The sequence below is a fragment of the Amblyraja radiata genome, chromosome 4 (genome assembly GCF_010909765.2).
Source record: "Amblyraja radiata isolate CabotCenter1 chromosome 4, sAmbRad1.1.pri, whole genome shotgun sequence".
Taxonomy (NCBI): Eukaryota; Metazoa; Chordata; class Chondrichthyes; order Rajiformes; family Rajidae; genus Amblyraja; species Amblyraja radiata.
Window position 1 is genome coordinate 116,310,160 of NC_045959.1, and position 17,996 is coordinate 116,328,155.

General features: G+C 45.1%; 1 protein-coding gene across 1 annotated transcript in view; it reads left to right on the forward strand.

Annotated features, from left to right (window-relative positions):
- Nucleotides 1-1,540: 1,540 nt before the first annotated feature.
- setd2 (SET domain containing 2, histone lysine methyltransferase) overlaps nucleotides 1,541-17,996 on the forward strand; it is a 117,488-nt gene continuing 101,032 nt past the window's right edge. The window contains 1 exon segment of the mRNA XM_033020298.1: nucleotides 1,541-2,251. Coding sequence (XP_032876189.1) covers nucleotides 2,217-2,251 — 35 coding nt within the window. The 5' untranslated portion in view covers nucleotides 1,541-2,216.

A 17,996-nucleotide genomic window follows, 5' to 3' on the forward strand; every position in this document is an offset into this window, starting at 1 on the left:
AAGGGGGGCACGGTGGCGCAGCGGTAGAATTGCTGCCTTACAGCGCCAGAGACCTAGGTTCGATCCTGATCACGGTTGCTGTCTGAACAGAGTTTGTACGTTCTCCCTGTGACCGCGTGGGCTTTCTCCGGGTGCTCCGGTTTCCTCCCACACTCCAAAGAAGTCCAGGTTTGTAGGCTAATTGACTTGGTAAAATTGTAAATTATTCCTAGTGTGTGTAGGATAGTGTTAGTGTGCGAGTGTCAATAGACAATAGGTGCAGGAGTAGGCCATTTGGCCCTTCGAGCCAGCACCGCCATTCAATGTGATCATGGCTGATCATCCACAATCAGTACCCCGTTCCTGCCTTCTCCCCATATCCCCTGACTCCACTATCTTTAAGAGCCCTATCTAGCTCTCTCTTGAAAGCATCCAGAGAACCTGCCTCCACCACCCTCTGAGGCAGAGAATTCCACAGACACTGGTCGATTCGGACTCGATGGGCTGAAGCGCCTGTTTCCACGCCGTGTCTCTAAATGAAACAAAAAGTATTGGCATTAGAAAATAGAACACAGCACGGAACTGGCCCTTCAGCCCACAATGTCTGTGCTGAACATGATGCCTAGATAAACTAATCTCCTCTGTCTGCACATGATCCATATCCCTTCATATCCATGTGAAAGCCTCTTAAACACCACCACCCCTGGCAGCACGTTCCAGGCACCCACCTATGTAAAAAAAGTTACCCCACGTATCTCCTTTAAACTTTGCCCCTCTCACCTTAAAGCTCTGCCCTTCAGTCTGCAGGGAAAAGGCTCTGACTGTCTACCCTATCTATACCTCTCATAATGTTTATACTTAAATTTAAAAGATGTCTCAAAGAGCTGGCACGAACGTGAAATAATAAATGGCCTCTTCCTGTTCTGTAATATTCGATTATTCAATTTTCAGTAAATCCTGGAGGAATCCCAAATCAGGTTAACTTGTTGCTGTGTCTTAAAACTCAACATGCACCGTGTACCTTATCATACTAACGTGTTATATATTAACCCAATTGGTCACAGCCTGTTGCCCGGGTATAGTACCAGGGGGTAGTGCCTGACGATTTATGAAATTGCTCCTCGTCATTCTAATCTACATCGGAATAAATAAAATAAAGCTCACGTTGAACTCGATTCCTTTAACAAAGAATTGCAGCGGGACTTCAAAAACAAAAATATATCTTCACGAATCGAATTAACAAACTAATGTTCCATGTGTTCCACACAAATTATTGGCAAGCGTCAAGTCTGCTGCAGATTTTTATTCTAAATAGATTAAAATTTGGAACAGGAATTATGCCCAAAAACAAATGTAACAAAACAAATAGGAACCTGATGGTTCGCGGCGGCGGCGGCGGCGGCAGTAGCAGCAGTTCCTAAACGAGTAATAATAAAACGGTTCTGGTGTCACTCTCACAAGCAAGCAAATCACTTTCTGTTGGCCCGGGTGACTGTCAATTGCACAGGAAACTCCCAGTCGCATCGAAGGAAAAAAACACCCCTCCTCGGTTCATTTCCGTTTGTTACGGAGCGACGTACTGTTCTTTCTCGAGGGCTGGAAAAAAATACAACACGGACGCGCACACACACTTACACACAAAATATAATGTGTGCTTAAAGCAGGAAGGGGGACCAGACGGAAGACAAATTTAAATGTCTACAACTATAGAAAAAATGCATTATTTTCCGATGGAAGGATTTTTTTGCGTTCATTCTGTTTTGCAGGGGCTGAGCGGGGATTAAATAGATCGCGTGCCTGGTTGGAGATTTTTTTTTATGTGTGTGTGTGTACACACATACACACAAGGTACAATATATTTAAACATGGGAAGGATGTTTTAAGAAGGAGGGAGATAGTGTGTTCGTGTGTGTGGGGACTGCGAGCAGCGGCAGGCAGGCCGGCCGGAGCAGGATGGAGTGAAGCTGAAGGGCAACATTTGTATCGGATCGAGGATCGGGAGAATTGATACAAAAAGAGGGTCGGATTTTTTGGAGCGTCGAAGTTGTCACACCCGGAGCTAAAAGTCTCAAGCTTCCAAAAAAGAAATCGACCCCACGCCGCCTCGCTGGAGGAGGACAAAAAAACATTTTAACCCCCCCCCCTCCCCCTTTCTCTCTCCACGTTTTATTATTTTCATTTTTTTAATTTTTTTTTCATGCTGAACGTTTTGAGCAAAGTCGCGCCGCTCGCCGAAGATGGGGGACGCTTATGACCCCGAGCACCCGACCGAGTAAGTAACCTGTTTATTCTTTTCATTGTCGCCCGACTCCAATGAAACTTGCTTGATGTCAGAAAATTAAAATGTGGCCTGGGAGAAGAGTATAGTTTTATTTATCTTATTTAATTTAAAAAACGAGGACTTTAGATTGTTTGGGGAACCTGTGTTTCGGCGTCAGGTTCTGAACGACTGAAGGAAGCCCAGGCCCCTGTGATGGGCATTCTTCCTCCTGTGTTAATTTCATTCCCATTTGGACTAAAACCCATTTTGTGTGGCTCGAAGGGAGATTAAATGGCGGGTAAACTTTGAAAAGGGGAGAATAAATATATACACATACACATACAAGATAGCTTGGGGGGTGGGGGGAAGAGACGGTAGAAGGCCTGAAATCCACGGCGCTCGCGTACTCGCAATGGGCGGGTGTCGAACCTGGCTGTTCAGGGCGACGGGAGGGATGGTGTTTTGAAGGGCGCTGATCACAGCCTCGGTTAGATTCACTGGGCAGTGGGGGTTTGGGGGTGGGGAGGGGGGTGAAAGAGGGAGAATCGGGTGGAGAGCGAACACGGGGAAGGGCTAGTAGTGGGGAGTATATTCAGCAGGCTTGGTAAAGTGCTGGTGTAAACCAGATAAGCAACACACCCATCTCATTGAACACAGTAGGGCAGAAACACGAGCAATTAACAGCAGACTGAGCAACAGCCAGGCCACACACAAAAAAAACAAATACACAGTGGTGACCATCACTACCCATGAAGACAGTTGGATGCCATCTTGATTCACTTAAAGCTGTTATCAGAAATTCACACAAACCATCAAGGAACATTTTCATTATCAATGTTATAATGAGCAAGGTTTCTCCCCCCCCCCCCAACCCCACCCACACACACATTTTGCCTTTACAAATCAGCCTCACACACCTCTCTAAATCTGCATGTGTGCAACAGGAAGAATGTTACTTTTTACATTTGGAAACACGTTATTCATATAAAGAGAGACCCTTTTGCAGGAGGAAGTCCTGTGTGCACATTATAGATTTTGACACCACATCATTTTAAAATGAGAAACCTGTGGAACATTCTGGTAATAATAAGCGCATTAATAGCTGTTCAAGTGGTTTTGTGTTACTGGTGAAGACCCTTCATCATACGTGAACATGTATGTTAAGGAGATTACACCAAATAATAGATTGCAAATAATAATCTTTGAACATGCTACCACGTCATAATCTAGATTTCTAGCTATTGCAAAGTTTATTTAGCTTTCAAATGTTGTCTCTTTTCTTGCATACTACTTTCACTTGTCATGCAGCATGCATGTAGAAACAAGGAACTGCAGATGCTGCTTTACCATGGAAAGACACACAGAGTGCTGGAGCACCTCAGCGGGTCAGGCATCATCTCCGGAGAACAAGGATATGTGACGAGGGGAGGGGGGAAGAAAGGCCCTGACCTGAAACGTCATCAATGTTCATTCACCAAGGATGCTGCCTGACCCGCTGAGTTACTCCAGCACTTTGAGTCTTTTCTCAGGTGGTGTACGTTGTCGTTACAAAATCAGTTATAGAATCTGTAACCCAATGCCCGTCTCTGATAAAACGTTTATTTATCCCAGGAGGGAAATTGATCTGCCCATAGTCATAAAACACAAGGTACATGAAATTAAAGTGACGAGTGGAAAGGATTGGGGATGTGCAAAGATTGTGGAGTCTTCTTCTTCTTGCATATGGCGTGCACAGCCTAAAGTTGTAAGACAACATGTTCTGTTTGATCTTCTGTTTGTGCACACCAGGTTGATTGCATTTGTTGAAACAGGGTAGACCGCGTGAAGGTTGCAACCTCCCACCCCATTGGGGAGTCAGTCTCAGTCTACCCCACAACAGAAGGGGGAGGGGTTGTACAGTGTGATAGCCACAGGGAAGAAGGATCTCCTGTTGTGTTCTGTGCTGCATCTTGGTGGAACCAGTCTGTTGCTGAAGGAGCTCCTCAGGTTGACCAGTGCGTCACGGAGGGGGTGAGCTGTACTGTCCAAGATGCTCCACAGTTTGAGGAGCATCCTCCCCTCCCAGACCACCTCCCGTGAATCCAATCATGTCGACCATGACTAAGTTTATTTCTGAGGAAACACACTTAGTGTATTTCATCGCCAAAGCGTATCCCTGAAAGGCTATATATTTATTAAATAGTTCCAAGCATTAGTTATGGTCATTTCATAAGGTAATGCAGCAGGCAATTTTCACACAACAAGATCTGACAACATTGACAGAAATATCCAGATAATGTTTTCATCGAGCCATACAGTACAGAAACAGGCCCTTCAGTCCAACTCATCCGTCCCACCAAGATGCCCCATCTGCACTAGTCCCTCCTGCCCACGTTCGGCCCATATCCATCCAAAGCTTTCCCATCCATGTACCTGTCTAAATGCCTTTGAAATGTTGTGATAGTACCTGCCCCAACCACCTCCTCTGGCAGCTCGTTCCATACACCCTCTGTGTCAACAACCTGTTCCTCGGGTTTCTAATAAATCTTTCCCTTCTCTTAAGCCTATGTCCTCTGTTTCTGAGTGAAAGACACTATGCATTCGCCTTATCTGTTCCTGTCATGGTCTTATAAACATGCTTCCTTATGTGAAAGAAAACTATTGGACAGGGCTACTGCGCAAAGCTTTTTTTAAAAAATCATTTACAACCACCTGAGAGAGCAGATGAAGGCACCACTGACTAGACAGAATTCATTGTATGTTAAGGAGTGCAGGAAGGAACTGCAGGTGCTGGTTTATACCGAAGGTAAACACAAAGTGCTGGAGTTACTCAGCGGGTCAAGAGTCAAGAGTGTTTTATTGTCATATGCCCCGGATGGGACAATGAAATTCTTACTTGCTGCAGCACAACAGAATATGTGAATATGTAGACATAGTACATTACGGGGGAAGAGAAAAAAAGAAAAAGTTCAATAAATAACAGATATAGCGCAGTAATAACATAGTCTTTTGCAGTACAGAGGTCAGAGCTTATTCGTTGTTGTGTTTAATAGCCTGATGGCTGTAGGGAAGAAGCTGTTCCTGAACCTGGATGTTACAGTTTTCAGGCTCCTGTACCTTCTTCCATATGGCAATGGTGAGATGAGTGTGTGGCCAGGATGGTGTGGGTCCTTGATGATTTTGGCTGCCTTTTTGAGGCAGCGACTACGATAGGACCCTTTGACGGTGGGGAGGTCAGAGCCGGTGATGGATTGGGCAGTGGTCACAACTTTTTGCAGTCTTTTTCGCTCCTGGACGTTCAAGTTGCCGAACCAGGCCACGATGCAACCAGTCAGTATGCTCTCTACCGTGCACCTGTAGAAGTTTAGGAGACTCCTGTTCGACATGCCGAATCTCCGTAACCTTCTCAGGAAGTAGAGTCGCTGATGTGCCTTCTTTACAATTGCATCAGTGTGTTGGGTCCAGGAAAGATCTTTGGAAATATGCACGCCCAGGAATTTGAAGTCATTGACCCTCTCCACCATTGTCCCGTTGATATAAACAGGATTGTGGGTCCTCATCCTTCCCCTACTAAAGTCCACAATCAGTTCCTTGGTCTTATTGATGTTGAGACCCAGGTTGTTGTGCTGGCACTATTTGGTCAGTCGGTCGATCTCACTTCTATACTCTGACTCGTCCCCATCTGATTCGTCCAACCACAGTGGTGTCGTCGGCGGCAGCATCTCTGGAGAAAAGTAATAGCTGACATTTCGGGTTAAGACCCTTCTTCAGACTAAGAAACTTTCCCCATTCCCTTTCCCCTGATTCTCAGTCTGAAGAGGGGCCTTGACCCGAAATGTCACCTATTCCTTTTCTCCAAAGACGCTGCTTGACCCACTGAGTTACTTCAGCTTTTTGTGTGTGTCCTAAGTCTCCATGGTTTTAGTTCCGTTTAGTTTATTGTCACATGTACCGAGGTACAGTGAAAAGCTTTTGTTGCATGCTTGAAAGAAAGACAATACATGATTACAATCAATCAATTTACAGTGTACAAAATGATACATGATAAGGGAATAACGTTTAGTGCAAGGTAAAGTCAACCAAGTCCGATCAAGGATAGTCCGAGGGTCATCAAAGAAGTAGATAGCAGTTCAGCACTGCTCTCTGGTTGTGGTTGGATGATTCAGTTGCCTGATAACTTTATTGTCACGTATAATGAGGTACAGTTTTTGCCCTCAGTTCAGTAAAATATTATAATATATAAACACAATCTTGGATTAAGTATTTAAGAAGGAACTGCAGATGCTGGAAAATCGAAGGTGGACAGAAGTGCTGGAGAAACTCAACGGGTGCAGCAGCATCTATGGAGCGAAGGAAATAGGCAACGTTACGGGTCGAAAAACATTGCCTATTTCCTTCGCTCCAAAGATGCTGCTGCACCCGCTGAGTTTCTCCAGCACTTTTATCTACCTTGGATTAAGTATAAAATGTATAGTCCACTGAGACAATAAAGAGTCACCATGTTTTTGGTGCCATTTTCAAAGTCCAGGGTGGTCTAAGTGCAGCTGGCTACACAGGCCCGTTGTCCTGGCTACGTTGCAGAGTCGGCCTGGCCAAGCAGTCACTTGCTGTTCCCATCTGCGGTAGCTCGATATATTGACTAATTATTGGTGAAGTTGTACCTTTGTTACCAGATAAATAACTCAAAAGCTTAGACTAATTTGTGAAATAGGAATCCAGGTTCCAACTTGTTTTAACCAAATTCTGGAAAATACAAAACAAAAATGATGCTGGCACGTGGTCTATTAAACAGTTGGGTTGTTCCTAAAGCTGATAACTATGTGACACTTCCTTTCCAGAGGACATCAGTTTTGCCCTGTGTGTGACTTCAATTCTAAACAACTCTTTTTTAAATTTTATTATTGTCGCGTGTACGAAAGTACAGTGAAAGAGCTTTTGTTGCGTGCTATCCAATTAAAGAAAAGACCATACATGATTGTAAGCGAGCCGTCCACAGTCTGAAGAAGGGTTTCGGCCCGAAACGTTGCCTATTTCCTTCGCTCCATAGATGCTGCTGCACCCGCTGAGTTTCTCCAGCTTTTTTGTGTACCTTCGATTTTCCAGCATCTGCAGTTCCTTCTTGAACACAGTGTACAGATGACAGGTACAATCTTTCGTGGGATGTAAAGTCCGATTAAAGATAGTCCGAGGGTCTCCATTGAGGTAGATGGTGTCTCAAGACTGCTCTCTAGTTGGTGATGAGATGGTTCAGTTTCCTGATAACAGCTGGGAAGAAACTGTCCCTGAATCTGGAGGTGTGCGTTTTCACACTTCTGTACCTCTTGCCTGATGGGAGAGGGGAGAAGAGAGAATGACCAGGGTGAGACCAGTCCTTGATTATGCTGCTGGCCTTGCCGAGGCAGCTTGGAGTGTAGATGGAGTCAATGGAAGGGAGGTTGGTTTGTGTGATGGGCTGGGCTCTTTTTTACAGCCTTTCAGTTGTATCCGTCAGACTCTGTCTGAAGAACGGTCCCAACCCGAAATGTCACGCATTCCGTTTCTCCAGAGACGCTGCCTGTCCCGCTGAGCTGCCCCAGCAATTTGCGTCTATCTTCAGTCGTATCAACCGCTACATGGATGGATTACAATGGGTCAAGAAAATACGCCACCACCTCCATCAAAGTTCTTCTGCAGTTGTACAGAGCCCTAGTGAGATCACACCTGGAGTATTGTGTGCAGTTTTGGTCCCCTAATTTGAGGAAGGACATTCTTGCTATTGAGGGAGTGCAGCGTAGGTTTACAAGGTTAATTCCCGGGATGGCGGGACTGTCACATGCTGAGAGAATGGAGCAGCTGGGCTTGTACACTCTGGAGTTTAGAAGGATGAGAGGGAATCTTATTGAAACATATAAGATTGGTAAGGGTTTGGGCACGCTAGAGGCATGAAACATGTCCCCTGATGTTGGGGGAGTCCAGAACCAGGGGCCACAGTTTAAGAATAAGGAGTAAGCCATTTAGAACGGAGACGAGGAAACACTTTTTCTCACAGTGTTGTGAGTCTGTGGAATTCTCTGCCTCAGAGGGCGGTGCAGGCAGGTTCTCTAGATACTTTCAAGAGAGAGCTAGATAGGACTCTTAAAGATAGCGGAGTCAGGGGATATGGGGAGAAGGCAGGAACGGGGTACTGATTGGGGATGATCAGCCATGACCACATTGAATGGCGGTGCTGGCTCGAAGGGCCAAATGGCCTACTCCTGCATCTATTGTCTATTGTCTATAAAGGATATGACATTGGGTGCCAGCCTTGCCAGCGGCATCCACACGTTCAAACAAAATGGTGCTGAAATGGGCTGATCTATCTCCTCCACTACCACTGTTGCTCATTCTGTTGAATAACATTGGGATCAATTGTCTTTCTTGCTGTAATCAAGTAAATTGAATTGAATTCTGAGTCTTGGGCCTATTCGAACTTGCACCGTTCAGAACTAAACTATGCTTTGCCCTGAGTAGGAAGGAGCTGCAGGTGCTGGTGTACACCAAAGATAGACACACAATGCTGGAGTAACTCAGCGGGACAAGCAGCATCCCTGGAGAGAAGGAATATGTGACGTTTTGGGTTGAGACCTTTGCAGAGGGTCTGAGGAAGGATTCCGACTGTTGTGGAGTTACTCCAGCATTTTGTGTACTTTACCCTGATCATCTCTGTCCCCTGGGGAATTCCCTAGGGGAGAATACGTGGGCAACTGAGGCTGCATTTTACACACAAACATCTGCACTTGCTTGTGTCTATCTTCAGCAACACACAAAGTGTGTGTAGAGTAATGTTAATATGTGGGGATCGCTGGTCGGCACGGACTCGTTGGGCCAAAGGGCCTGTTTCCACGCTGTATGGGTATGGGTGTTGTCTGTACGGAGTTTGTACGTTCTCCCCGTGACCGTGTGGGTTTTCTCCAGGTGCTCCCATTTCCTCCCACACTCCAAAGGCTTACAGATTTTTCGGTGAATTGGCTTTGGTAAACAAAAATTGTAAATTGTCCCTAGTGTGTGTAGGATAGTGCTAGTGTGCGGTGATCGCTGGTCGGTGTGGACTCGGTGGGCCTGTTTCCGCGCTGTATCTCTAAACTAAACTAAACAAAGTGGAGGGTAGACACAAAAAGCTGAAGTAACTCAGCAGGACAGGCAGCGTCTCTGGAGAGAAGGAATGAGTGACGTATCGGGTCGGGACCCTTCTTCAGATCCGAATGCCGCCTGACCATTACCTCCACAGATGCTGCCTGACCCGCTGAGTAAAGTTACTCCAGCACCTTGTGTTTTGCGCTACATTTTTTACAGATGGTTTCTGAAGCTGTATTCAGGAAATTGCAAAGAGATTGAGAGATTGAGGCTAATATTTGCCATCAACTTTTCCAGAGCACTACTTGTTGATTGACTGTGTGTTTGCAGTTATATTAAGCCCTGCTATCATTATCACACATTGTTACATTCTGCTTCACCAAGCAATACTATTGTAGTCTGTGGCCATGCAGAGAACCAGGTTGTGTCTTGAGCTGTTAATCTGGAGCAAAGTACTGCAACTACTTTGGGCGGCACGGTGGTGCAGCGGTACGGTTGCTACCTTACATCGCCGGAGACCCGGGTTCGATCCCGATTATAGGTGCTTCCAGTGCGCAGTTTGTACATCCTCCCTGTGACACATGGGTTTTCTCCAGGTGCTCTGGTTTCCGCCCACACTTCAAAGACATCCAGGTTTGTAGGTTAATTGGTTTCTGTAAGATTGTAAATTGTCCCCAGTGTGTCGGGGAGTGCTAGTGTACGGAGTGATCTCTGGTCGGCGTTGACTCAGTGCGCCGAAGGGCCTGTTTCCGTGCTGTATCTCTAAAGTAAAAACTAAACTATTTGGAACAAATATTCTTGGTCAAGGAGGAGAGCTTTCAATGCTTAATTGAAAGCCTGGTGTAACATGGACTTTTAGAAGGAACTTTTGCGTTTCACCATCTTACCTGGTCCCTATGCACCTCACAGGTAATGTTGTTGCCATGTAGAAGATGTGACAAAGAATGGGCCTGTAGATTAAAAGAAGCAATACACAATAGGTGCAGGAGTAGGACATTCAGCCCTTCGAGACAGCACCGCCATTCAATGTGATCATGGCTGGTCATCCACAATCGTCCGTTCCTGCCTTCTCCCCATATCCCCTGACTCCGCTATCTTTAAGAGTCAAGCTCTCTCTTGAAAGTATCCAGAGAACCGGCCTCCACCGCCCTCTGAGGCAGAGAATGCCACAGATTCACAACTCTCTGGGTGAATAAGTGTTTCCTCACCTCACCCCTTATTATTAAACTGTGGCCCCTGGTTCTGGACTCCCCAACATCGGGAATATGTTTCCTGCCTCTAGCGTGTCCAAACCCTTAATAATCTTATATGTTTCAATAAGCAAACTTCTAGGGGAATTCAGCATGTCTGGCTGAGGGTTCCACGGCACGAATTTGACCTCGAGAATCAATAGTGTTTAATTGTCATATGTACCAAAAACACAACAACTGTATCTCTCTCTTCACACTACTTATGAATGAATGAATGAATAAGTTTATTGGCTAAGTATTCACATACAAGGAATTTGCCTTGGTGCTCCGCCCACAAGTGACAACATGACATACAGTGACAGTTAAGAATGATACATAAAACAGTAAACATTAATAATAAAACATTATTGATTAAACATGTGAATGAAATAAAATACCAGAGCAAAAGGAGGCTGCAGATTTGTGGTTATTGAGTAGAGCTACTACTCGTGTGGAAAAAAGGTGTTTTTATGTCTGGCTGTGGCGACTTTGACAGTCCGGAGTCGCCTTCCAGAGGGAAGTGATTCAAAGAGTATAGTACTTGAGTTTGGCTTGATTATATTCATATATAGTATAATCTGATTTGAATGGATGGCACACAAACAAAAGCTTTTCACTGCTTCAGTAAACGTGACAATAATAAATCCAATTAACAATCAATTGTACTACAGAAACCAGCTCAGATGTACAGTGCCCTCCATAATGTTTGGGACAAAGACCCATCATTTGTTTATTTGCCTCTGTACTCCACAATTTGAGATTTGTAATAGAAAAAAATCACATGTGGTTAAAGTGCACATTGTCAGATTTTATTAAAGGGTATTTTTACACGTTTGGTAGAAATTACAGCAGTGTTTATACTTAGTCCCCCCCACCCCATTTCAGGGCACCATCATGTTTGGGACACAGCAATGTCATGTAAATGAAAGTAGTCATGTTTAGTATTTTGTTGCATATCCTTTGCATGCAATGACTGCTTAAAGTCTGCGATTCATGGACATCACCAGTTGCTGGGTATCTTCTCTGGTGATGCTCGGCCAGGCCTGTATTGCAGCCATCTTTAGCTTATGCTTATTTTGGGGGCTAGTCCTCTTCAGTTTTCTCTTCAGCACAAGTCATGCTCAATTGAGTTCAGATCAGGTGATTGACTTGGCCACTCAAGAATTGACCATTTTTTAGCTTTGAAAAACTCCTTTGTTGCTTTAACAGTATGTTTGGGATCATTGCCTTGCTGTAGAATGAACAGCCGGCTAATGAGTTTTAAGGCATTTGTTTGAATTTGAGCAGATAGGACGCATCTATACACTTCAGAATTCATTATGCTACTACCGTCAGCAACCATACATGCCCAAGCCACAACACCCCCACCACCATGTTTCACAGATGAGGTGGTATGCTTTGGATCTTGGGCAGTTCCTTCACTCCTCCATACTTTGCTCTTGCCATCACTCTGATATAAGTTAATCTTCGTCTCATCTGTCCACAAGACCTTTTTCCAGAACTGTGGTTGCTCTTTTAAGTACTTCTTGGCAAACTGTAACCTGGCCATCCTATTTTTGCAGCTGACCAGTGGTTTGCATCTTGCGGTATAGCCTCTGTATTTCTGTTCATGACGTCTTCTGCAGACAGTGGTCATTGACAAATCCACACCTGACTCCTGAAGAGTGTTTCTGATCCGTCGGACAGGTGTTTGGGGATTTTTCTTTATTATAGAGAGAATTGTTTTGTCATCAGCTGTGGAGGTCTTCCTTGGCCTGCCAGTCCCTTTGCGATTAGTAAGCTCACCAGTGCTCTCTTTCTTCTTAATGATGTTCCAAACAGTTAATTTTGGTAAACCTAATGTTTGGCTGATGTCTCTAACAGTTTTATTCTTGTTTCTCAGTCTCATAATGGCTTCTTTGACTTTCATTGGCACAACTCTGGTCCTCATGTTGATAAACAGCAATAAAATTGTGGATGATGCAGTCAACCTGGGCCTGCACCTCATCCTACAGCACCTAGACCGCCAGGGGACCTATGCGAGGATCCTGTTTGCTGATTTTAGCTCTGCATTCAACACCATTGTGCCAGAGCTACTACACTCCAAACTTTCCGAGTTGACTGTGCCTGAACCCCTCTGTCGGTGGATCATCAGCTTCCTGACAGACAGGAAGCAGCATGTAAGGCTGGGAAAGCACATCTCGGACCCGCAAACGCTCAGCCTAGGAGCACCGCAAGGCTGCGTACTCTCTCCTCTCTACTCTCTCGACACCAACGACTGCACCTCCACAGACACCTCTGTCAAGCTTCTCAAGTTTGCGGACGACACAACCCTGATTGGACTGATCCAGGATGGGAAGGAAGTGTCACAGCTGGCGTCCTGGTGCCGTCGCAACAACCTGGAGCTCAATGCTCTTAACCTGGAGCTCAATGCTCTTAAGACAGTCACATCTGTGGAGTCTTTTAAGCTCCTGGGAACCATCATCTCCAAGGACCTTAAGTGGAGGGCTACCATCGACTCCACAGTCAAAAAGGCACAACAGAGGATGTACTTCCTACGGCAGCTGAGGAAGCACAATCTGCCACAGGCAATGATGGTCCAATTCTACACGGTCATCGTAGAGTCTGTTCTCACCTTCTCCATCATGGTCTGGTTTGTCTCAGCCACCAAGCACGACATCTGGAGGCTGCAGCGAATCGTCCGATCAGCTGAGAAGATTATTGGCTGCAACCTTCCCTCCATTGATGAACTGTGCACTGCAAGGGCCAGGAAGCGAGCGGGCAAGATCATCTCTGACCCCTCTCACCCTGACCACAAACTCTTTGAATCACTTCCCTCTGGAAGGCGACTCCGGACTGTCAAAGCTGCCACAGCCAGACATAAAAACAGTTTTAATCCACGAGTAGTAGCTCTACTCAACAGCCAAAAATCTGTAGCCTCCCTTTGATCTGGTATTTTGTTGGTTCACATGCTTGATCAATGGTGTTTTATCATTAATGAGTCATTCATAACTCGCTGTATGTCATGTTGTTACTTGTGGGCGGAGCACCAAGGCAAATTCCTTGTATGTGAATACTTGGCCAATAAACTTACTTACATAAAAGTTTCCAAAGGTGATGGAAAGACTAGGTGCTGAGAGCTCTCTTCTACCTACATGAAGGAGGCAATTAAACACACCTGAGCAATTACAAACACTAGGGAAGCCATGTGTCCCAAACATTATGGTGCCCTGAAATGGGGGGACTATGTATAAACACAGCTGTAATTTCTACATGGTGAAACCAAAATGTATAAATATACCTTTTAATAAAAAGTGACAATGTGCACTTTAACCACATGTACAGAGGCAAATAAATAAATGATGTGTCTTTGTCCCAAACATTATGGAGGGCAGTGTGACTGATGTGCTAAGGTTATGTGAACAATATTCTTCACTTGTTATCTCTCCCTATTGCTCTACCTACTGTGCTTGTGTTTGTATTTGTGTATACAGTCCACCCTCGTTATTACAGACCTCTTTATAACGGGTTTTGGTTGTAGTGGTCAAAGCCTGTTGTAACCGAGGTGTATCATAAGTGATGGGAGTAGAATTAGGCTATTCGGCCCATCAAGTCCACTCCGCCATTCAATCATGGCTGATTTATCTCTCCCTCCTAACTCCATTCTCCTGCCTCCTTCCCATAACCCCTGACACCCGTACTAATCAAGAATCTATCTATCTCTGCCTTAAATATATCCACTGAATTTGCCTCCACAGCCTTCTCTGACAAAGAATTCCACAGATTCACCACCCTCTAACTAAAGAAATTCCTCCTCATCTCCTTCCTAAAACAATGTCCTTTAATTCTGAGGCTACGGCCTCTAGTCCTGGACTCTCCCACTAATGGAATCATCCTCTCGGCATCCACTCTATCCAAGCCTTTCACTACTATGTACGTTTCAATGAGGTCCTCCCTCATTCTTCTAAACTCTAGCGAATACAGGCCCAGTGCCGGCAAACACTCATCATATGTTAACCTACTCACTCCCGTATGTTCGTATCGGGGATGAAGGGCCAAGTTTGTTGGTTCACGGAGTGACCGCTAGGTGTTTGGAGTGAATCATGTTTCAGTCTGCATTCTCCTTTCCAATTTATTGCGTGTTTAAGAAGGAACGGCAGATGCTGGAAAATCGAAGGTAGACAGAAATGCTGGAGAAACTCAACGGTTGAGGCAGCATCTATGGAGCGAAGGAAATAGGCCTATTTATGGCGTGTCCTGTTTAGTGTACGATTATTGGCAGTGTTTTGAATACTGTACCTATTTAGCGGACAATCAGCCATAATGGACATCATCTGCCTGTATGGTCCGTTATAACAAAAGTTCTCTGTAATATATTTAATAAAATAAAATAGAATGCCTTTTATTGTCATTCAAACAACGTGGTCTGAACGAAATTGCTTTCTACAGTCATAACATTACAAAAAAAAACAAGACCCACACTTAACACAGTTAATCTGTGTGGATAGCATGCAGCACAAAATCTGATTAAGGGTCTCGACCCAATTCCATTTCTTCAGAGATGCCATCTTGAGCCGCTGAGTTACTCCAGCTTTTTGAGTCTATCTTCTGTTTTCACCAACATCTGCAGACCCCTCCCATGCCTTTCACTCAGCCTTGGTGCACCTGATAATAATAAACCTATAGCTAAAAAATGTAGCTTTAGCCTAACGTGCACGCATGCCTATCTTTCACAGGATCATGGCACCGAGTTGGGAACCCATGTTAGTTCTTTCCTATTCTTGCACTTCACGACTGCCGCCATCACTGAGTCAGGGGGTGAATAAAGCCCAGCAGGGTTGTGTTCACACTGCACCATCTCCACTCTCCCCCAAAGCCGTCCGTCATCCACACCTGAGTGAACAGTCTCGTGCGTCCTTTGCCATGTATTGCCTGTGGTATTGTGAGAGTTGACATCGGGATATTTGCCTTCACCGGTTGGTACCTGATGGTGTTGAGCAGTTGTGGCTCTGTCCCTCGGTGTGGTGTTTGTGGAACGTTGCCTGTTTGCAATATGAAGCGGTCAGTTGCTTTTGGAGATCAGACGGAACAGTGGTCCTTTGTAGGGCGGTGCAGTGATAAACTGGCTGCCTTACAGCATCAGAGACCCGAGTTCCATCCTGACTATAGGTTCAAGATTCAAGAGAGTTTATTGTCATGTGTCCCTGATAGGACAATGAAATTCTTGCTTTGCTTCAGCACAACAGAACATAGTAGGCATTGACTACAAAACAGATCAGTGTGTCCATATACTATTATATAAATATATACACACATGAATAAATAAACTGATAAAAGTGCAAATAACAGGTAATGGGTTATTAATGTTCAGAGTTTTGTCCGAGCCAAGTTTAATAGCCTGATGGCTGTGGGGAAGTAGCTATTCCTGAACCTGGTTGTTGCAGTCTTCGGGCTCCTGTACCTTCTACCTGAAGGTAGCGGGGAGATGAGTGTGTGGCCAGGATGGTGTGGGTCCTTGATGATGCTGCCAACCTTTTTGAGGCAGCGACTGCGATAAATCCCCTCGATGGAAGGGAGGTCAGAGCCGATGATGGACTGGGCAGTGTTTACTACTTTTTGTAGTCTTTTCCTCTCCAGGGCGCTCAAGTTGCCGAACCACGCCACAATGCATACTCTCTACTGTGTACCTGTAGAAGTTAGAGAGAGTCCTCCTTGACAAACCGACTTTCCTGTCTGTCTGAACGGAGTTTGTACGTTCTCCCTGCGACCGCATGGGTTTTCTCCTGGTGCTTCGGTTTCTTTTCGCATTCCAAAGATGTGTAGGTTAATTGTCTTGTCCCGAGTGCGTAGGATGCAAACACAGGCATAACATAGAACTAGTGTGTGTGTGATCGCTGGTCGATGTGAACTCGGTGGGCCGAAGGGCCTGCATCCGCGCTGTATCTCTAAACTAAATTAAGAAAGAGAATAGTCCGTCCATTCAGTTCCTCAGGCTTGTTCCACCATTGCCTTACATCCTACAGAACAAAAAGTGCTGGAGTAACTCAGCAGGTCAGGCAGTATCTCTGGAGAACATGGACATGTGACATTTCATGTTTCATGTGACATCTCATTTTCAAGAGAGAGCTAGATAGGACTCTTAAAAATAGCGGAGTCAGGGGATATGGGGAGAAGGCAGGAACGGGGTACTGATTGGGGATGATCAGCCATTGAATGGCGATGCTGGCTCGAAGAGCCAAATGGCCTACTCCTGCACCTATTGTCTATTGTCTATTGTCTGAGATGCTTCTTCACATTACACCTCTTGCCCAGAGTAGGTGAATTGAGGACCAGAAGACAGGTTTAAGGTGAAGTGGAAAAGATTTAATAGGAATCTGAGGGGTAACCTTTGCAAACAAAGGGTGGTGGGTGTATGGAACAAGCTGCCAGAGGAGGTAGTTGAGCTTGGGACTTTTCCAACGTTTAAGAAACTGTTAGACACGTACATGGACGGGACAGGCTTGAAGGGATAGGGACCAAACGCGGGCAGGTGGGACAAGTGCAGCTGGGACACGTTAGCCGGTGTGGGCAAGTTGGGCTAAGGGGCCTGTTTCCACACTGTATCACTCACTGACTCTATCTCGACTGATGTGTATCTTAATTCCACTTGAGTGGATACACAGCAATGAGAAATAAATCCTAAACTTGTCCGTATCCACCATATCCCGAATGTAAATCAGGAAAAAATGATTGCCTTTTAATCAGTTTAAACACAATTGACAGCGCTGTTATTCAGTAATGTTCAATGTTTTACAAATGTTTCAGTAACTCGGTACAGTGTCATTCTATTAAATCCGTACCTCATCTATTTAAACAACGTTGATCCTTAACCCTTCTGGTCCTTGCCTAAAAAAAGATTATCAATCTCGTACTTCAACTGAATCTTTCTGAAGGGAATTCCAATTTTCCATGATACTCTATGTGGGGAAAAATGTTTCTCAACTTCACTGACGAAGAGCTTAGCCTAATTTTAAGACTGCACCACCATGCATTTGTAGATTAAATCACTCCTATCAATGTACCTTTTGAATCCTGTGAATATTGAAAACAAATAGTACACCACTCAGTTCCTTCTCATTGAAGATTTGCCTGCCGCTGATTTCAAAGACAGGAGATGTGTAGCAACAACCAAGGTGTCTGCACCTTGGAATGCACTGTAAACAAAAAATGCTGCAGTAACTCAGCGGGTCAGGCAGCATCTGTGGAGAACATGGATAGGTGACGTTTCACAGTGTGCTGGAGTAACACAGCGGGTCAGGCAGCATCTGTGGAGAACATGGATAGGTGACGTTTCACAGAGTGCTGGAGTAACTCAGCGGGTCAGGCAGCATCTGTGGAGAACATGGATAGGTGACGTTTCGGACCAGTCTGAAGAAGTGTCTCCGTCTGAAACATCACTTATTCCTTTTCCCCAGAGATGCTGCCTGACCCGCTGAGTT